Raw genomic sequence first — 21,868 nt, 5'->3', positions numbered from 1 at the left:
GCTGGCAACTTTGCTCAAAATTCCTTGGCCTTAGATATTGGTCTTACTCTTAGCTCTTTGATAGGAAGTTGGAAGGCAAGAATTTGTCAGTTCCTTTGAATTTTGAAAAATCAAATCTAAATATGTGTGTGATTGATTTTTTTTTCAAAGATGATCACTGAAACCAAAAATTTAGAGTTTGAGTAGTGATTTTAAATAAGCAATCATTATTTTTAAGAATTCATAGGAAGTTGATGATCACATCTCAATGTCAAATGAAGTCTGCGTTTATTCACACTAAGGGCCAGCTTCTCTGTTTCTTATTGTTCTTTTGTTCTCCACCCTTCCCTTTCTTATCATTCTTTTGTTTATTCAAGAGAGATTTATTGACAGTGAGGCATTGTGAGAATCATGCCCATAGTTTTTGTTTTCATGACTTCTTTCTTCTTTCATTTTCATCACTGGTGACAACACAAGTTCAAAAGAATCTAAAGGATGTCCTGGGAAAAAATGCTTTGTAGAATTCTTAATGGTGAAAATGAGGAAAATTCCTGGGGTGCACCGAATTCTAAACAGTCTCCATAAACTCTAAAACGTATTTACTCCAAGATTCACCAAGTTTTAGAGTGTGAGGTTGTTTTCAAGATCATTCAACCCAGTTCACTTACTTTAAAGATGATACCGTTGAGAACCAGAGAAGTTAAATTACCTATATCATGTCACACATCGATTCAAGAGCTATTTCTGTCTATTTGGAATAGAATTTAAAAGCCCAAATTATCTCGCAGTTTCTCTGGGCCCTGCATTTAATCCAGAAATGTCTGTGGGTTTTGCTGTTTGTGCTGTGCCCTAGAATAAAAGAACATGACTAAGAGCCTGTTCCTTTGGCAAGTTTCTATCCAGGGAAGGAGACACAGGGAATGAGAGAGAAGTCATATGACAGGAGACGTGCTATGGTGCAGGACTGTGGGAAGTGCAGTGGGAGAACAGGACAGAGAGCCCCACCTCTACCTGGGCACTCAGGGAAGGTGCCTCATGGGAAGGACCTTTGAGCTTTGTCTCGGGAAGAAACAAAGATGAAATCAGCAAGGCCCGCAGGGCACAAGATGAACAGCACACTTGCGGAATAGCAGCAAGTCCGGGGGTAGCTACTTGGCAGGACATGTCGGGCAAACAGGGATGGTGGTGCTAGAGAGGTGGGGTGAGTTCTGGCTGTGAAGTGCCTTAAGGACCAAGCTGGGGAGTGTGGCTCTGTCTGCTGCAGGCACTGTGGGGCCCACCAAGGTTCCCATGCAGGGAACAACACTATGGGTTACCAGTTTGGCACTGTATTAGTCCGTTTTCATGCTGCTGATAAAGACATACCTGAGACTGGGTAATTTATAGAGAAAAAGAGGTTTAATGGACTCATAATTCCACGTGGCTGGGGAGGCCTCACAATAATGGTGGAAGGCAAAAGGCACGTCTTACATGGCAGCAGATGAGAGAAATGAGAGCCAAGCAAAGAGTGTTTCCCCTTATAAAACCATAAGATCTCATGAGACTCATTGACTACCATGAGAACAGTATGGGGGAAGCCAACCCCATGATTCAGTTATCTCCCACCAGGTCCCTCTCACAACACATGGAATTATGGGAGCTACAATTCAAAATGATATTTGGGTGGGTATACAGCAAACCATATCAGGCACCTAGGAGTCAAGGCTTTCTCTGGTGGTCACTTCCTTGTATTATTTGAATATATGTTTTCTCCCTGATTAGACTGTATTCTTTGAAGAAAGAAGCATGGATTTATTTTTGTGGTCCTGTAGCTTTGCTATGCAAAGTGTGGTCCATAGCTCAGAAGACCAGCATTACCTGAGGACTGGCTAGAAATGCAGAATCCCAGGGTCTTGGATTTCGGATTTTAAGATCTCCTGTTGATTTGTATGCACATTAAAATTTGAGAAGTATTATCCTTAAAAACTGCTTGGTGCAGAGTCAAAGCTTGTGAAATGTTTGTTGAATCATATGTCATTGGAAAAACCTGTTTTAATAACAATTGGATTTATATGTGGATAGCTACTTCCCCAAATAGCTTGATGGATTATACATCTGAAATAAGTTGCTGAATAAGCAGAGACTGTGATTTTTAAGAAATGAAATAAGTTGCACCAGGCAGGTATTTGTTCTATCCTCTAACCCCACAAAGGGGTCTGTGCACTGAGTAAGGTCTTATGGGGACAGTAAAGAGAAGTCAGCTCTGAGTGATAAGCTGAATCTTGAGCTGGTGACAAGCTTAAAGGAAGCAAAGCTGGAGGAGAAGGTGCCCTTAGGGAGGGGGTGGCCTGATGCTTTTATGGTCCTTGTCCCTAGAATGAACACTTGCACATGAGTGTCCTGCGGAGATTTGCGGAAGAGAAGGTTGAGCTGCTGGAGAAGGCCATCGGGCAGTGCTTCGCCTGCATGGAGCAACCTCTACAAGAAGGGGTCAGGACCGCCAGGACTTCTTACCGCTGCATCCTCAGGGCATGCTTGGTGGTGAGTGACCCCTCCAGGAAAAACTCGGATATTCCGGGAGGCCTGCCCAATCCCCAAGCTCCTTTTGCATCATCCCATTCCCTTCAAAAGAGATAAAGAGCTAGAGGGCCAGGCACGGTGGCTCACGCCTGTAATCCCAGCACTTTGGGAGGCCGAGATGGGCAGATCACAAGGTCAGGAGATCAAGACCATCCTGGCCAACATGGTGAAACCCCATTTCTACTAAAAATACAAAAATTAGCCAGGCGTGGTGGCATGTGCCTGTCATCCCAGCTGCTCGGGAGGCTGAGGCAGAAGAATTGCTTGAACCAGGGAGGCGGAGGTTGCCGTGAGCCGAGATCGCACTACTATGCTCCAGCCTGGTGAGAGAGTGAGACTCCATCTCAAAAAAAAAAAAAAAGGCTAGAGGAGGGTAGCAGAGAGTGAAAATTGTAAATAACAGTTGTTCATCTGTGTCTCGAAAGGACCAACGAAGGTGCACAGTTCAGCAAAGACAGAGTGGGAATCTGGGATCTGAGGATCTGAGGCTCTTGGTTGGAGTACCAGCTCCACCAAACATCCACCCTGTAGCCCCAGGCAAAGCCCTAGACCCATTTTAAAAATTTCTTGGTTTTCTTCTGTAAAATGAGGATGCTCAATGCTTGCCCTACCTATCCGGCAGCGTTGATGTCTGTCAATTAGCTTACACAATAAGGAAACATCTTGTAACCTCTCACTTGGCATTCAAATTGTTTTATTTCTCAATTAGTTGTATAGAGTTTCTGAAGGATGAAAATATAAGTGCAAGGCAGTATTTATCTAAGACTAAGGGGTGAAAAAAGAGGCCCATTGTATTAGTCTGCTTGGGCTGCCATAACAAAATCCTATAGACTGGGTGGCCTGAACCACAGACATTGATTTTCCCATAGTTCTGAAGGCTGGAAGTCCAAGATGAAGGCGTCAGCAAGGTGAGTTCTGAGGCCTCTCTCCTCTTCTGGAGATAGTAGATGGCCACCTTCTTGCTGCGTCCTCACATGGCCTCTTCACTGTGCACGCACACTCCTGGGATCTCTTTCTCTTCTCAGAGGGACACCACACCTGTCAGATCAGGGGCCCACCTTTATGACCCCATTTAACCTTAATTACCTCATTACCAGCTGTGTCTCCAAACACAGTCACCCTGGGGGTTAGGGCTTCGCATATGAACCTCAAGGGTCACACTTTAGTCCGTGGCACCCGTTAAGGGGAAGATGTGATGGACAACACTGCTCATGTAACAAAGATGACTTGGTGTCCCCTGTGCTGAGAGAAGGGCATGGATGGTGTGTGGTTGTAGTTTTTAATGGGCCTTGGAAAGTTGGAATGTAAGCAGTAGAAAATGTGTGAAAAAGTGAGTGTGATGGGGTGGTTAGCTTCCTGGAGGCTTTTCCATGTGCACCAGTGATACCGGCTTTCTAGCACCTGGCCTCTTCTGGGTGTTGTTATCTGTGTGCTTTGTGTAAAAGCTTGTTTAAATGTCTACATGAGCCTGAGTGTGGTGGATCATGCCTGTATTCCCAGCACTTTGGGAAGCTAAGGTGGGTGGATCACCTGAGGTCAGGAGTTCGAGACCAGCCTGGCCAACATGGTGAAACCTGGTCTCTGCTAAAAATATAAAAACTAGCCGGGTGTGGTGGTAGCACCTATAATTGCAGCTACCGGGGAGGCTGAGATAGGAAAATCGCTTGAACCTGAGAGGCAGAGGTTGCAGTGAGCTGAGATGGCGCCATTGCAGTCCAGCCTAGGTGAGAGAGTGAGACTCCATCTCAAAAAAAAAAAAAAAAAAAAAATCTAGATAAGTAGGTGCATGTGCTGCAATTTGGATGAAAGGAAAGGAGGAGATTCCTCTAGCACAAGACAAAGAATAAATGCTGAAAGAACCAAGAGTAAAGGAGGAGATAAATTGGGGTGATTCTGGGGTCACTGTGTCAGTGTGTGGACACAGGAGGATGACAGCTGGAGTGTCTTCCATGCAGTAGGGCATGGATAGCCAAGTATCCGTGCGTATAATATGTACGCGTGCGTGCACTCAGTCAGCAAATGTGAGCAAAATGCTGACTGTGGAACCAGATACTGCAAGTTACCTTATCTGATCCTCACAACCATTCTCTGAGGCAGATGCCCTTATTATTATTTTAATTTTACAGCCTTAGAGAGACTAAATACCTTCTCCACAGCCATGCATGGACTCCACATCTAACCCAGGCCTGCCTAACTTCATAATTGGACACCCAACCCTTGCTGCACTCGCCTGTTGCGTCTCCTAAACTACTCTGCAAATGATTGCAGCAACTTGTAGTTGCCAACCAGTTATGTAGTTTAACATCCATAAATCCCCGTAAAAGTACACTTTGCTGCATTCATTCATTCATTCATTCATTTCTGCAAGTAACAAGGACTTTGGAATACAAGGCACGGTTGCCAAGAGGCTTCGTATCCCACATGGGCCCTGGTTCGTACCTCAGTTTCCCCATCTGCCAGGTGTGTGACCGGGGACAAGTTACTCAACCTCTCTGTGCCTCAGGTTACTCTATGTAAGTTGAGGACCATGGTACCTATGTTATAGGGTTGCTGTAAAGATAACTTGAAAGAATGACCATAGCGGGATAATGCTGGGTTGACCAACGCACTCAGCGTAAAGAGAGTGTCTAACAAGTCAACTGTTTTTCTTATTAGGTTTCAGGGATAGAAGGATACATCCCTGCTTAAAATAGTTAAGAGAGCATTTGGGGAACTATAATAAAAAGGAGCATGCTGGTAAGGACCACAGGACAGTCAGAAAGTTCTCCAAATGTTTAGAGAAGGGAGAGCATTCTGGTGGGGGCTGTGGCAGTCTGGAATCTTTTGGCTGCAAATCAGAGTCCCTAACTGAAACCATTCTTAGCCATGAGGAAGTGTATTGGCCCACGTGCCCAAGAGCCACGGGAAGAGAGGGCCTGGGGGATGAGCTGAATCCAGTGCCTCTGTGGGCCCCATTCTCAGGCTGCTTCTCTCATGATGGCAAAATGGCTGCAGCTGTTCTTGCACCCACATCTGAACACCATGAGCTCTGGAGCAGGGTTTGTTAACCTCAGCATGATTGACAGCTGGGACCGGATCATGCTTTGTTGTGAGGGGCTGTCCTGTGAATTGCAGGTTGTTTCGTCCCTGGACTCTACCCCCTAGGTGCTGGTAACAGCCCCCATTCTTCAGCTGTGACAAAATCAGTCCTGGTTGAGAATCACTGGTCTAGAGGAACAAGGGAATGGCCGTTTCCAGGCCCACTTTCAGAAGAGTGGAGAACCTTTTTGAGAAACCTCAGCAAAGCTCTTACTGTGTTTCTTTGGCTCTAAATGGGTCACATACCTATTTATAAAATGACCCCTGAAAAAAGGGAATGTCTTGTGCTGAATAGCTCAGGCCTGTGTGTGTGTCCCATCCTGGGGGCAGGAATAGAGTTCATTCTCTCCATAACAGAAGGACTAGGGAGGTGACACTGGAGAAGGAGGGGTGGATATTGGAAAAGAAATCGCAGGCCAGGTTAGAGGACAGTTCAATAAACCTTCTAGAGAGGAGGTTGTTGGAACCTGGCCCTGGAGGATGGTGGTGTGTCTTTGGGCAGAGGAGTGGAGGGGCAGGGAAGGCATTTCAGGGGAGGAAGGCCGGAGCTCATGTGGGAGCCAGAAGGTACCACCTAACTGCAGCGTAAGTACACAGGGCAGGGTTTGGGGGGATTAGGCTGACAGTCAGTTTGCTGCAGACTTTAGACCAGGTTGAAGAGTTGGAACATAGTGAAGTTTTGAGCAGAAGAATAGCTTCATCAGAACTAATGCTTTGGGAAGCGTAATGCTTGGGGAAAAGCTGGAGGCAGAAAGCCTGGTTAAGAAGTGTCAGGGTCTAACTGAGGTCTGAGGGGAGTCAGTGGGCAAGTGGCGGATAGCTGGAAAAATGAGGAATCATAGACAGTTTTGACATGGCTTTACGCTTTCTCTGGGCATGAGCAAGTTGCATGTACAGCATTAGCAGGGTAATTATATCTTTTATAGACAATAGTGATTCTGAGCCAAGCACGAGCTCATGTGGGTGATCATCTAATGCGCCTCATGTGGCGTGGTTACATCATGTACAGGGCTGTGCACCTGTACTCCAAACCTGCTGAGTCATGCTGTGCCAGAAGACTGCCTCGGCCTGCTCCTGACTAAAGTGCAGCCATTTCCCTTACAGTAGCTGCTTCGTTGAGATGAGACACAGTAAAGTCTCAACAAAGGTTGTGGCAGACGGAATAGGAAGGAAGAGGTGACTGGGAGAGCAAATCTGAAGGACATCTCAATCAGGATTGTCAATAGTTCAGACATGGGGGTGTATGGGAAAGCAAGGTGGCAACATTTTGGGGAAGATTTGCACTCAAGAGAAAGCAAATCACCTCAATTTAAAGAAGATCTAAGGAGATATGGTAGGGAGGAACTTATCCGTTGGTTGGGGAAGCAATATGATCACTACTGAAGATCATGTATTTAGTGTTTCATGGAGGTGGAATGTCTAATGCAATGACGGAAATGTGGAACTGAAGCCTGGAGAGAGGTGGGGCTGGAGGATGTAGCTGTCACTTGCATGGAGTTGATGCACGTATACCAGTGAATGGGATTGAGGAGGAGTGGAGGGAAGGACAGTGATAGGACATTGCCTCATACAAAGGCCACATTAAGGAAGCAAAAGAATAAAGAGGGGCAGGGGAGGGGCAGAGACGGAAAAGCCTGAGAGGTAGCAGAAGGAAATCGTGTAATGCCTATTTTCTTATTTTTATGCTTATTTTTAGTGTAATGCTTAATTTCTTATTTTCCAATCAGAAAACTGAAGTAATAAAGTTTGTTAAGGCTGAGTGCAATGGCTTATGCCTGCCTGTCATCCCAGCACTTTGGGAGGCTGAGGCAGAAGGATTGCTTGAGGCCAGGAGTTCAAGACCACCCAGGCAACATAGCAAGAACCTATCTCAAAAAGGAAAAAGAAAAAAGTTGGGCATGGTGGCATGCCCCTGTAGTCCCAGCTTAAGCTGAGGAAGGAGGATCACCTGAGCCCAAGTGTGAGCTATGGTCGTGCCACTGCACTCTAGCCTGGGTAACAGAGAGAGGCCCTGTCTCTTAAAAGAGAAAAAAAAAAGTTTGTTAAGAAGAACATCACATGCTCCTGAGAAATAAAAACAAACAAACCAACCAACCAGGGCCATTGGATTGGGCCACTGAGGGTTTCACTGGTGACTGTGCTAGGCAGCCACCAAGGGTCCTCACCAGTGGCCCCAAGGGTCCTCACCTCTGGGTATTTATGCCCTCATGGAGTCTCCCCCACATTGAATCAGGGCTGATTTCTGAGCAGGAGAATGCTGCAGAGGTGATGGTGTGTGGCTTCTGAGGCTAGGCCATCAAGGGCCATGGAAGCTTCCATGGTGGCTCTTGGGTCACTTTCTCAGGGCGACGCCTTTGTGTACTGAAATTGAGCCACTGTGTGCAGAGGTCACATGGAGAGCAACTAAGGCCCCCACCTGAGGTCAGGAGCCAGCACCAGCATGCAGCCGGGTATCTTTGGAAGCAGATCCGCCAGCCTCACCCAGATGACTATGCCCCCAGCCACACCTGACCAAACCTCAGGAGAATCCTGAGCCAGAGTGGCCAGCCCAGCCATCCCAGTCCTGACCCACAGAATCCCCGAGAGATGACAGGTGTTTGTGTTTGTTTTTAAGCCACTGCACCGCTATGTCCGGGGTAATTTGTTTCAGAGCAACAGATAACGAAGTTACCTTGGATAGAGCTGTTTCTATCCCATAGTTGAAGAACGCAGATCACAGAAAGTGAATGAGTGAGTGGGAGCTGAGAGGACGAAGGCATGAGGCAGAGACCACCCTGTTGAGAGTTTGCTGTGAGCGGAAGAAGCCACTGCAGACATTTTCGGGCGTCTCCAGGACTTTACCCCCCCAACTGTCCCCTCTCATCCTTTTAATGACTTCTTCCTCTGTGACTACAAACATTCCCAAGGTGCTCCTATCAGATAAACAATGTTTCTTTGAGATCAAAAATTTGGGAAGACATTTATATACTAATATCATATCATTATTTAACATAGGAAAATAACCGTAATGTCTAAGAACAAGAGAGAGGTAAAATGAATTATTTTTCATCCATACGATACTATATTAAATGGTTATTAGTGCCATTTTTGGAACCTTTTTTTTTTTTGAGATGGAGTTTCGCTCTTGTTGCCCAGACTGGAGTGCAGTGGCGCGATCTTGGCTCACTGCAACCTCTGTCTCCCAGGTTCAAGCGATTCTCCTGCCGCAGCCTCCTGAATAGCTGGGATTACAGGCATGCGCCACCTTGCCCGGCTAATTTTTGTATTTTTAGTAGAGGCGGAGTTTCACCATGTTGGCCAGGATGATCTTGAACTCCTAACCTCAGATGATCCACCTGCCTTGACCTCCCGAATTGCTGAGATTACCGATGTGAGCCACTGCACCTAGCCTGGAACATATTTACAATGATTTGGTGATATTCTCATATTGTAATACTAAGTAAAAAGAGCAGAGAAAAAAAAAGAATTATATCAATTATACAATGCTATGTGGTCATTCCCTTAAAACATATATCATTGATTAAAAATCACAGAGCTCTCTACTGAAATTTTAGAAAACACATTTTTACTCTCTTTACTAATGATTACCATCTGGCTGAAATTGATTAATGTCTGTCATAGGTCGAGCTTTATATTTTTCTTTCCTCTCATTTGTGTATTTATTTCCCTGGGAAAAAAATATCGCCAAGACATACAAATCAAATTGTATTTCATTAAAAGTTTAACAAAAAGTTTATGAAATCTGGACTCTCCTTAGAAAATTCAAGACATGCACTTATTGTCGGGTCATAGCACATTGGCATTCATTCGTTTATTTATTCATTCGATAATTGCTCATTTAGCAAATATTTCTCAAACACTACTTATGTTATTGCCAGAAGTTGAGAACGTAAAGATGGATGAGACACTGTGCCTAATCTCAGTGAGCTGATGGCCAAGCACAGGAGCCGGACAAATGAGTAAACTAACACAAACAGAATCGCTTGAGAACGGTTGTGATCAAAGTGAGCACAGGGACCTTAGGAAGCCCATGGCAGGGGCACGCAGACGACCTAGAGGCGTGACCACTGTCCTCCCTCATTTAGTTTAATCATATGTTTAAAGAGCATGTTGTCTCAACCCTTTCCTGTGATTCTTGGTAATGATCTTTGGCCAGGGCAATGCAATTCTAATCCAGTGACCTTCCAGTTAATGCCTGCTAACTCTGCTAATTTACTGTTGATTATCTAGAGGAGTAAAGGAAACCAAGGTTTTCATCAGACCCTGAAAGCTGTTTGCCTGAAAAATGGCATCTATGCCTCCAGGACTCTGGCAAGAATTGATCTAAACGAAGCCCTCACTCAGCCCATCTATGACCAGATCGACCCTGTTTTTGGAAGCATTTTTAGGTAAAGGATCTTTCATCTTGCCCCTTCGGGAACAAACATCAGAAGAACGTTGAGCCAGTCTTTAAGAATTTAGACTTTGGATCTGTAAGTGTAAAGAGTAGCTTGTAACTGGAGAAGGAAAGCTTAGTCTTCGGCAAAACACAAACGCCTTCTTGGTTTGGTTTACTTAAAAATTTCCCATGATGACCTGGACACAGATTAAGATGCTGCTTTCAAACTAATATTATGGTTCCCATTATTTTTCAAATATCTCATACATGCAGCAAGGGATACATTTTCTTAGGAATCTGAGCCCAGGACAGGGTATTTTGATTGGAGAGAGTGGAATTAAGCAAACACATGGCCTTCAGAACTTACTTTCTTCCTTTTTTTAAAAAAATGAGACAGGGTCTTGCTCTGTTGCCCAGGCTGGAGTGCAATGGCACAATCCTAGCTCACTGCAGCCTCAGATTCCTGGACTCAGGCAATCCTCCCATCTCAGCCTCCCAAGTAGCTGAGACCACAGGCATATGCCACCATGCCTGGCTAACTTTTAAAAAATATTTTTTGTAGAGACAGAGTCTCTCTGTGTTGACCAGTTTGGTCTTGAAATCTTGACCTTAAGTGATCCTCCCCCATCGTCCTCCCAAAGTGCTGGGATTACTGGCGTGAGCCACCACACCCAGCCTCGGAGCTTTCCCTGAATGCACTGAAGATGCTGTGTCTTTTTCTCACACACTCTGCCTGCTCACATACATGGTGTGGGTTTGGGGACCATACCTCCTTGGTGCTTCCTCCTTCCCTCCTTCCTTGACCTCTAATTCTTTACTCCATCGACAGAAACAGAATCTCCCAGTCCCCAAGTACAGCTGCCCATCCCTAGTCTCTGTCGTTCCCACTGGCATCTCATGTAGTTGCCCATTGGTGGCTGCTCGAACCATTCTCCAGCCTTTGCTTGCGTCTTACTCAGAGCCCCCGTCCCTGCCCCACCTTTCTTTAAGCACGTCTTGGATTGTGTCATTCCACCAATTGCACCCCCGCCCTGTTTACAATTCTGTGGGCTAAACTTCAAATTCCTTAGAATGCATTCAAGACATTCCACCTGCCTCCAGCTTGCCTTTCCAACCTCTGCCTGCACCACTGCCTGGTTGCAGCCTTCCACTGTAGCCCACCCAGCAGGTGGCAAAGAGAGAGCAGCTACCTGTCCCGGGCATCAGTGCTAAGCACTTGGCATGCATTAGCTCATCGGATGTTCCCAGCAACTCTAAGGAGTAGCTTCTGTCTTTTTACATCTGAACAAACTGAGATTCAGAAAATTGTGCATCTTTCCCAATGGCACCCAGCTCATGAGCAGAGAGCGAGGATTTAAAGCTTGTGCTCTCTCCTCTGCAACCTCTCACTTCCTATTTCTGAGCTATTCTGAAACCACTGTGCTTACCATGTTGTCCCATGGGGAGTAATCCCTTCTTTCCACTTCCTCAGATCTTACCCAACTTTTAGGTATAGTTCAAGTTCCACCCTTTCAAGTGGCCGCACGTTGGCAGTGGAAAGACTGTGCGTCCTGCAGTCTAAAGCAGCGTTCCAAGCCTGGCTCTGCCTCTTGCTAGCCGTGTGACCTTGGACACATCAGCAATCCTCTCTGAACCTCAATTTTCTCACCTGTTAAATGGGCATTATCTCACAAACTTCATAGGTTTTTATGTCAAAGGCCTGGCACAGCACAGTGCCTGGCACGTTATAGGACTATGATAACTGTTAGATCTCATCTTCCTTCTCCTAAATGAATAAAAGGACACCAGCTAGTTTCATGTTTGTTTCAGCCTCACCACAGCCACCATTCTCTTAAACTTTTTTGTCACTTTTCTTCTGTAGGACGGGGAAGCCCACCGGTTCGGCTCTGATGCCTCACATTGATGCTTTTAAGCACTCCCTGCAGGAGAAAATGACAGAAATTGGGATAAGAAGTGGCTGGAAATATGATAGCTGCAAAAAAAATTTCCTGATCCAGGAGGTAAGTTCCATATAAAGTGAGGAGAGCAGTGAGGTTGGGCATGGCTTTGTTCCCAGGCTGGTTTTGTAGGTTGCCTGTCTGTTCCCGCTTGTTCCCTGGAGCGTCCAGGGTCTGGGAGTACCTCCTCAGAGGTGCTGTGAAATACAGAACCCAATGGGATATGGGGAGAGCAGCGGGCATGACTGCCTCAGAGGAGGTGTGGGACAGTTTGTTCCACTGTGAAGTAACTGAACGCACACGCCAAGGTTGCAAAGTTGACTCAGTTTCCAGGAAGAATCTTTAAAGAAGCCTTAATTGTATGAAAATTTGCATCAACTGGAACCGTTTTCACTAATCTATCATTTTTGCCAATGTTATAAAGTAGCATCCAATGCATTGAAACTTAAAGAAGTCAATCTTTTTGTTGTTGTTGTTCAATTTTAGGTCAGTTTTTAGTTTTGAGGCCTCAAGACTCTTGTCTGTGACTCACTTTCTTCCAGTGCCACCCCAAATTACATGGCGATGCTAGGGAAAGAGCTTGTATCTCCTCTGCCCCCCAGGGAGGGCCCATTCCAGGACCTTGCCTGTGCCTGAGTTCAACTCAGCAAATATTTATTGAGTAGTTTGTAGGTGCCAGGCACCAAGGGAAGCAGTTGGGGTATAAAGATGCTTAGAACAAAGTTCCTGCCTACGAGAAGCTCACAGCCTAATTGTGGAGATGGCAGACAAACAGCCAGGCATCATATAAGGTGGAGGGAATGGTGGCCACGCACTGGGATACCTGACCTGCTTTCATTGAAGGAATTGTCACCAACGGCCTTTTTTGCCACGTCTTCCCAGATAAGCGCCATCCTCGGGGGCCTGGAGGACCACATCCTCAGAAGGAAGAGGAGGGTCTATGAGTCCCTCACCGCCTCTGTCCAGAGCGACCTGAAGCTGTGTTATGAAGGTGGGGTTCGCGGGGGACAGCATTGCCGCCTGCACTGGGACTTCCTGTCAGCACCTTTCACATCCTGTTCTGCGGCTCCCTCAAAGGCCCTGTTCTCTTGCACCCTAAGTCTTTGCAGCTCTCTCAGTCCACACATTGCAACCACATGACTGCAGGGCGTGAGGACCCTTCTCTGTGTGTTTTCCAGCTCTTTCTGTCCACCCTGGGTCCAGACACCCTGCTTTTTTCCATACAACATCCCAGCTGATTTAGCTGTAGAATCCAGTGTCCAGGTTCTTATTCTTGTTTGCAAGTATTCACAAATACTTGAACTCACTCACTTGTGAACTCACTTTCAGACTCTTTCCTGTTTTGGTGACTCCATTGTTTGGGGGTAGGGAGTGATGTTGCAAGTTTCAGCTGAATTCAGTCATTAGGTTTTCTGAATGCTGGTTATTATCTAAATATTGAAAGTGTCATTTTTATATAAGTGCATATATATACATACATATATATATATACTTTTTTGTTGTTTGTTTGTTTGCTTGGCTTGCTGTTCTTTCTAATGCCAAAGACTTCTTTCTTTCTGTTTCTTTTTTTTTTTTTTTGAGATGGAATCTCGCTCTGTTGCCCAGGCTGGAGTGCAGTGGCAGTGATCTCAACTCACTCCAAACTCTGCCTACTGGGTTGAAGCAATTCTTGTGCCTCTGCCTCCCAAGTAGGTGGGATTGCAGATGTGCACACAGCAGCCAGCTAATTTTTGTATTTTTAGTAGAGACGGGTGTTTCACCATGTTGGGCAGGCTGGTCTTGAACTCCTGACCTCAGGTGATCTGCCCACCTCAGCCTCCCACAGTGCTGGGATTACTGGTGTGAGCCACCATGCCCAGCCATGATGCCAAAGATTTCTAAGCAGGTCCTTGTCATGGTGTGACTGTGGCTATCATTTTTGCCAGAGGCAGCCCAGATCACGGGCAAAAAAGCGTGTGAGCGGATGAAAGATGCCATCAGAAGAGGAGTGGACCGGCAGGTGGCTGAGGGCATGTTTGAAAGGGCCCAGGAAAGGATGCAGCACCAGTTTCAGCAGCTGAAGGTACTCTACGCCCACAGCCTAGATCCTAGACCCCGAGAGGCCCTGGGAGAGGACAGGAAGCGGGCGCAGAAGGTGGAAGACGTAGTAGGCATTTGGGCCCAAATGGAACAGATGGTTTCTGGGGCTTCGACCTGAGAGCTGCAGCTCTTCCAGCACTCTCTTGCGCCCCTCCTCTTTCCTGAGTCACCAGTAGCACAGCCACTGTAATAGCTAGATATGTGCTCAGCTATTTATAGACGTTAGCTCATTTACTCCCCAGCAAGTCTGTGAGGTAGGTACTATCATTGTTCCCGTTTTATAGAGAAGAAAATTCCAGCAGCGAGAGTTGTATCAACCAGCCACACAGCCAGGGAGATGCACAGCTGGATTTGGGATAAGGAAGCCTGGCTCCAGCATGTCCAACAATAGCATGATCTCAAAACAGATTGTTTAAATAGGGAAATGTCTTGTCTACATAAAATGTCAATAAGTAAATATTGACACACTACTCAAGGCCAGTCAGTTATGGTACCTAGCACACATTCAGCTTTAATTTTATCTACCCCCAAAGACAGTTCCTGATGGATTCCTTGGACCTAAATGCTTCTGCCAAGCCTACCTGGACCATCTTGCCTCTGCTCTGGACCTCATGGCTTGCCACCCCCTCTCCCCCAAGTAGTAGAGATCCTTGAAGTCCATGCCACTGTGGGCTTCCTCCCTGGCCATGTGAGGCTTTTCTGTCTCAACCCAGGCTGGCTGATCCTGTCTCCCAAGCCCTCAAGGAAGCTGGCCCATTTCTATCTCGGTCCACCTCAGAACCAGCCTTCTGGAAACATCTCCAACCTGTTTCTGCCCAATCTCCTCTCCTCCATCACTTCTGCAGTTTTGGAAAATATTCTTTACAATTCAACACATGTAATTTCCCTTGGAGTAGGCTAAGAGGCATCTTGTTCACCAGCAGCAGTTTAGTTTCAATCCTTTAACATGTTATCACAGTCTACAAATTCATGGACAAGAACTTGGCCAAACTCCACAAAGCCAGTTCCCATTTCCCCATTGCGTACATAGACACTGGATCTTAAGACACCCAGGAAACAATGTCGCTTAAAAAATGTGTGTATTGACCATGTACAAATGTATCTGAAATTACAGAAATATAGGAAGTTAAAACTGGGCAGGACCATAGAGTGTTGCCATTCTGTGATTTTTTTTTTTTCAGAATGCCAGTTAACTTTTAATTGTTTAAAATATTTTAGTTCTATATAGTGGATGAAATTTCTTTTTATACATAATGTTTGAAGATTTACTGTTTTTTTAAATTACCTCTTTGCAATAGTCCTGTAAATTAAACAATGGAATAGTATTTTGTTGAATATCCAGATTAGTCCCTGATATATTGATCAGTAATGTGGCTTGCTGCTTCGTTTTCACTCTAGTGTGAGGTGACTGCTTCTCCTGGTTTAGGAGCTGTGAATCCCTCATTCCCTGATCTTAAAGGAAGTGGGAACCTAGAGGCCTTGAGTTACAGGTTCCAGGCCCATGCCTAGAGCTGAGATGTACACTTGGGGCTCTAGATCTAGAATCTAGAATGTTAAAGAAAAAGCATAGGAGATCCAACATCAAAACTAGGCTCTGCCAGGCTAGAGGAAGGAGCCTGACATTTTTTCAAAGGAAGACAAGAAACAGAAGAGGGAAGAAAGGAGTTTTAGTTGATAAGAGGACTAAGAGTAGCAAGAAGACAGTTCTCAGGCAGTTGGGAAGAATCAGACATGTACGGTAAGGTGAGTGGCACAGAGCGAGTGTCCAGCAAACATCTCCCCAGTGAGCAGATGCATGGAGGAGAGGACAGCGGGAGAGCGACCAGCTCTTTCCCTCTTTTCCCATCTCTGCGATTGCCGTTCTCTCCCCCATGCCTTCATGCTTCCTTCCCCATTAGCTCCTGATTTGATCCGCTGGCACCAGAGCTTCAGCCCCCCATGAGTCTGTAGGTGGGGAGGGAGATGCTATACAGATGGGAGCCCACAGAAATATTGTCTTGCTGCCTCCTGGGCCATTTAATGTCCTCGAAAGTGTTTCACCATTTTGCAACTGGGTTGCAAAGCCTTACTTTGACAGCCCCAGTCTGTACCTTCTGTGGCTGGGGGACTGGGTGGGGTCCCTTTTATAAGATTCACTTTTCCTTGGGCTGCACCGTCCTAACATACTGAATGTCCTTGTCACGTAGACTGGGATCGTGGAGAAGGTGAAGGGCAGCATCACCACCATGCTAACCCTTGCTTCGTCCCAGGGGGATGGCCTCTACAAGGAGCTTGCAGGTAAATACGCCAAAGCTTTGCATACAGGGTGATTGTGCAGACAGCCGTGGCTGTGGTTGCTTCTTCCTGAATGTAAAGGTATTAAGTTAGGAAGAATTAGCAGGGCGAGGAATGGAGATGATGATGATGATGGAGATGATGATGATGATAATGATAACGACAGTCCCACCCTTTGCCCAGCACCCAACTGAGAGCAGGCATTATACTCACGCTTTGTGCTCATGGTTTCACTGAATTCTCACATTAGCTCCCAGGGATGGATGTTGTTGCTCCATTTTGCAGAGGCAGAAATAGAGACTCACATTAGGAAATGCGCCCAGGGTCCCATAGCTGGAAAGCGGCGAATTTAAATCCACAGCTGTGCCCTGCCGTCTCCATAAGGCCTTTCTTTTAAGTTGATGCCTCCTTATGAAGAACTTCATGGTCTGGTGATGGTGGAGAAAGACTTCTCTCAATCCACCTGCAGCCTGGGGATACGGCCCCAGCTGTGGACCTTGGTGTAGGCAACCGTGTCGCTTTCTGGCCATGGGCTCCATCAGGCCCCCGGTATAAACTGGAAGGGGTAAACTGGCAGAAAAAGCAAGTAAGTAATTTCTAGCCAAATTTAAAATGCACATATCATTTGGCGCAGCAACCCTACAGATATCCTTATATGGGGGTAGAGTGGCATATAGACAAGGTTATTCGGGGTAACATTCTAATGTCAAAAATGGGGACAACTCAAATATCTGTAAGTAAAGCACTGCTTAAATTAAATTAAATACACAACGAGTGGAGGACTGTGCAACTGTTAGAAAAAATAAAGCAGCTCTGTAGGTAGTGGTATGAAATGATCTCCAAAGATATTACAAAGTGGAAAATAGCAAAGTGAGTAAATGTACACGATATGTTGCCATTTGTGAGTGGGGAAAAAAGGAAATACATATGTATATGTTTGTATGTGCATAAAAATCTCCATGGGCTACAGAGAACACTGACAGTACTCGTTGCCTCTAAAGAGGGGAACCGGAAGGCTGGAGGGTAGGAGAGGGTGGGAGCCTTGCTCTGCACCCTGTATATATTGTGCCTTTTATATTTTATACCACATCCATAGTTGCCTGCTGAAATGAATAGATCTGATACCACTGAGTTTGCCAGGGTGAAAGTAGACAGAGCTGTTCCCAAAATCAAAGCCACAATGGCTGCTTCTAAAGATCTGTTCTGCACTTCTCCATCTCCATTTATGGCTGGTTAGATGGACCTGTAACCTGATCCTAACGGACTCCAGGGAAGGAGATACAACACCCTCACACTATAATGTAGTGGACTCTCACGACCTTCTGTCCAGGCCTCTATAGGAATCTAAGTTTTAAGATGCTAGTCATTCCAATGTGCCTTCTTTAAAGAACTCCCGCTTGCCAGAGATCTTGACCAGGTCTCACAGAGACCTTGACCAGGTGCTCCCTTCAGTTTGATGTCAATTGCACCTGCTATAATTTAAGCCTATTTCCTTCTCTTCACCATCGACAACAAATATACATCATGTCGAGGGTGGGGGGCATGCTTTATAAAGAAATCTAAAAGGCAGTCCCTGTTGTCAGGGCCTTACCTGGTTGGTAAGACAAGATGTGTAAGAATGTGATCATTGGACTGGGGAGTTTGCATTCGCTCAGCAAACAATTCTGATCACCTCCTGGGTGCCAGGCAGTGTTCTGGGTGCTGAGGACACAGTGGTGACCAAGACAAGCAAGAGTCCCCACCCTCATGGAGCTCACAGCCCAGTGGTTGAAGGCAGGCAGTAAGCAAACTAATAAGTGAGATATGTGGCAGGGAGGTGAAAGAGAGAAACGAAAGAAGGGATGCTGGGGTAGGGGACAGGGTGGTAAAGGAAGGTCTCCCTGGGAATGTGACACTTAAGCAAAGCCCTGAGGGAGGGAACCCAGTCAGACTTCAGATCGTTATTCTTGAAGTTCAGAGACAGAGTGGTTATTCAGGGCTGGGACACGGGGAAACTTCAGTGAAGCTGGGTCCTAGGGGAAACCTCAAAGGTTAGGTTGATTTCAGAGGCAGCAGGGAGAAGGGAGGCCTTCCAGATATGGGACAGAACAAAAAGACTCCAGGTCCTTACTCCCCTCTGCTCATGAGGCCCATCCCTGGCCAGGCTCAGGGCCAGTCAGCCTGAGTCACCCTCTGGGGTACAGAAAGCCAGGGGGGATTAGAAGGGCATTCAGGGCTCAGTCTGAAGTGTCCCTTCAAAGGGGACTGCATTAGTCAGCGTCCTCCAGATAAACAGAACCAGTAGGATGCGTGGATAGATGAAGGAAGAGATTTATTTTAAGAAGTTGGCTCACACAATGGTGGAGGCTTGGTGAGCCCAAAATCTGATACAGGGAGGCCCACAGGACGGATACTCCAGAAAGAGAGGCAGTTCAAGTCCAGAGGCCATCCCTGCAGAACCAGGCAGAGCCGATGTTGCAGACAAAGGCCCAACCAAGGCTTGGCCAGGTGCAGTGGCTCACGCCTGTAATCCCGACACTTTGGGAGGCTGAGGCGGGTGGGTCACCTGAGGTTAGGAGTTCAAGACCAGCCTGGCCAACATGGTGAAACCCTGTCTCTACTAAAAATACCAAAAAAAAAAAAAAAATTAGCTAGGCGAGCTGGTGGATGCGTGTAATCCCAGCTAGTTGGGAGTCTGAGGCAGGAGAAGCACTTGAGCCTGGGAGGCAGAGGTTGCAGTGATTCAAGATCATGCCATTGCACTGCAGGCTTGGTGACAAGAGCAAAACTCCATCTCAAAGGCCCAAGGCTGTCACTGGATCATCCCTTCCTGCTTGGGGGAGGCTGGCCTTTGGCTCCATGCATGCCTTCAGCTGGCTGTTTGAGGTCCACCCACACTGGGGAGGGCCATCTGCTTTACTTGAGGTCTACTGAGTTAAATGTAAATCTCATCCAAAAATACCCTCCCAGAGGCATCCAGACTCACATTTAACCTGGTATCTGGGCCCTGTGACCTGGGCAAGTTGACACATAAAACTAACCATTGTGAGAACATGAGCTGATTGAAGATCATGGGGTGAAAACCTGAGATGCCAGAGAGAGAACATTCACTGAGAATGGGTTGTGCTGGAAGGATAGGGATTGGGGTGGGGGGAAGAGGGGGAGCCAACTGGAGAGGAGTTAGGGGAGGTGTTATTGTGCAATGTGCTTTGTATATCACACGCCTGTGAGGCCTTAATACAGACTCAGTGACTTCTTAGGGTTTTTCTTATGGGTAGGTTTGTATTTCTTTTGAGGGTGACCCCATGCTGAGACAGCATTTTGGTAAGAGGAGGATACCTGCTTTGATGTCTGATCTGTAAGCACTACACCAGATCCATATTCTGGGACAAGTGACAGGATTGTTGGGGGATTTGCTTTTTGGAGATGTTTCTGCAACGGACGCCAAGTCCTGATGTGAGCTTTCTGCTCTCCTGTAGATGTCGGGAGTGAATACAAGGAGATGGAGAAGCTGCACAGAAGCCTGAGGGAGGTTGCGGAGAATGCACGGCTGAGGAAGGGCATGCAAGAGTTCCTCCTAAGGGCATCCCCCAGCAAGGCTGGCCCCCCTGGGACATCACTGTAACTCCTGGGGCTTAGTCTCAATGGATGAAACATAAGCCCAGAGCCAGAGAATTAGAATTACTTTTTTTGTTCTTAAGAGACAGGGTGTACCTCTGTTGCCCAGGCTGGAGTGCAGTGGCACCATCACAGCTCACTGCAGCCTTGAACTCCTGGGCTCAAGCAATCCTCCAGCCTCAGCCTCCAGAGCAGCTGGGGCTACAGGTACAGGCCACCAGCCTGGTAATTTGTTTTTTTTTTTTTCTGAGACAGAGTCTTGCTCTGTCACACAGGCTGGAGTGCAGTGGCATGATCTCGGCTCACTGCAACCTCTGCCACCCAGGTTCAAGCAGTTCTCTGCCTCAGCCTCCCAAGTAACTGGGATTACAGGCGTGCGCCACCACACCTGGCTAATTTTTGTATTTTTAGTAGAGACGGGGTTTTACCATCTTGGCCAGGCTGGTCTTGAACTTTTGACCTCATGATCCACCTGCCTCGGCCTCTCAAAGTGCTGGGATTACAGGCGTGAGCCACCGTGCCCGGCCCACACCTAAGTAATTTTTTAATTTTTTGTGGAGATGGCGTCTTGCTCTCTTGCCCAGGCTGGTCTCAAACTCCTGGCCTCAAGTGATTCTCCCACCTCAGTCTCTTGCACTAGGATTGCAGGCATGAGCCATCGTGCCTGGCTTAGAATTTTTTCTGTTTTGTGAAATCTAATAGAGGACTTCTGTCAACTGTTTGGACTTTGTATGCAATATAAAACTAGTATGTTTACTACATTCTATTTTATAGCCCAAAAAGAGTCATCTTCAATACCTAATGGAGTTCTAAAGCTTTAGGACAAGAAACTTTTGCTTCCTCAAAAATATCTAAACATCGCTGGGCACGGTGGCTCACTCCCATAATCCCAGCACTTTGGGAGGCCGAGGCAGGCAGATCATGAGGTCAAGAGATGAGACCATCCTGGCTAACACAGTGAAACTCCATTTCTACTAAAAATACAAAAAATTAGCCGGGCTTGGTAGCATGTGCCTGTAGTCCCAGCTACTTGGGAGGCTGAGGCAGGAGAATTGCTTGAACCCAGGAGGTGGAGGTTGCAGTGAGCCAAGGTAGCGCCACAGCACTCCAGCCTGGACGACAGAGCGAGACTACAACTCAAACAAACAAACAAACAAACAAAAAATATATATATATATGTATATATATACACACACATACATACACACACATAAAAACTTAAGCATTATAGAAAAAGCATTTCTAGATATAAAACAAGCCATAAAAAGAAATTCATCCTTCAAAGAAGAACAATATCTAAACATTGAAAAACTTAAGTATTATGGAAAACATTGCAAAATAAAGCTTTTAGGAATCCAATTCTGTTTTTCATTTTAATACTGATGAGACTGGGTAAGGAGGCAGACAACATTGTATCCTGGAAACAAAATGGGTTTGGGAGCCAGATGAACATAGACCCGGCTTCACCACTTCTCAGATGTGTTATCTAAGACCAGCACTTCCTAAACGTGTTGATCTCAGGACCCTTCACTTTTAAAGGACCCTGAGGAGCGTTTGTTTATGTGGGTTATGTCTGTTGATATCGACTATTCAAAATTAAATAGGAGAAAATGTAAGTAATTATTTACTAAGTTTTTTAGGAGTAATAATAATAAAACCCATTACCTGTTAACAAAAAATAACACATTGTTATGTAAAAAGCTATTTAAAAAAAAAATGTACTAAGAAGAGTAACATTGTTTTACACTTTTGCAAATCTCTTTATTCCCTGGCTTAACAGAACACAGCTGGATTCTCACATCAGTTTCTTCATCCACTCTGGTGCAATATGTCATTTTGGTTGATGTATATGAAAAAAATTCAGTCTCACACAGATATACAGTTGGAATACAAGGAAGTATTTTAATAGCTTTTTCAGGTAATTTTGGGATTTTTTTTGATTCTACAAAGGCAGATGGCAGTTTCTTTTTTTTTTTTTTTTTTTTTT

General features: G+C 45.9%; 1 protein-coding gene across 1 annotated transcript in view; it reads left to right on the top strand.

Annotated features, from left to right (window-relative positions):
* The window catches only part of NUGGC (nuclear GTPase, germinal center associated), a 58,797-nt gene extending 37,557 nt beyond the window's left edge, over positions 1 to 21,240 (top strand). The window contains exons 13-19 of the mRNA XM_025394794.1: positions 2,335 to 2,499; positions 9,847 to 10,004; positions 11,856 to 11,994; positions 12,814 to 12,922; positions 13,857 to 13,993; positions 16,197 to 16,287; positions 19,743 to 21,240. Of these exons, the coding sequence (XP_025250579.1) occupies positions 2,335 to 2,499; positions 9,847 to 10,004; positions 11,856 to 11,994; positions 12,814 to 12,922; positions 13,857 to 13,993; positions 16,197 to 16,287; positions 19,743 to 19,888 (945 nt within the window). The 3' untranslated portion in view covers positions 19,889 to 21,240. The remainder of the gene's footprint in view (positions 1 to 2,334; positions 2,500 to 9,846; positions 10,005 to 11,855; positions 11,995 to 12,813; positions 12,923 to 13,856; positions 13,994 to 16,196; positions 16,288 to 19,742) is intronic.
* The last annotated feature ends 628 nt before the right edge of the window (positions 21,241 to 21,868 follow it).

Source organism: Theropithecus gelada, chromosome 8 (genome assembly GCF_003255815.1).
Source record: "Theropithecus gelada isolate Dixy chromosome 8, Tgel_1.0, whole genome shotgun sequence".
NCBI classification, from domain to species: Eukaryota; Metazoa; Chordata; class Mammalia; order Primates; family Cercopithecidae; genus Theropithecus; species Theropithecus gelada.
Note: the sequence above shows the minus strand (reverse complement) of the source record. Positions and strands in the feature narration are given on the sequence as shown.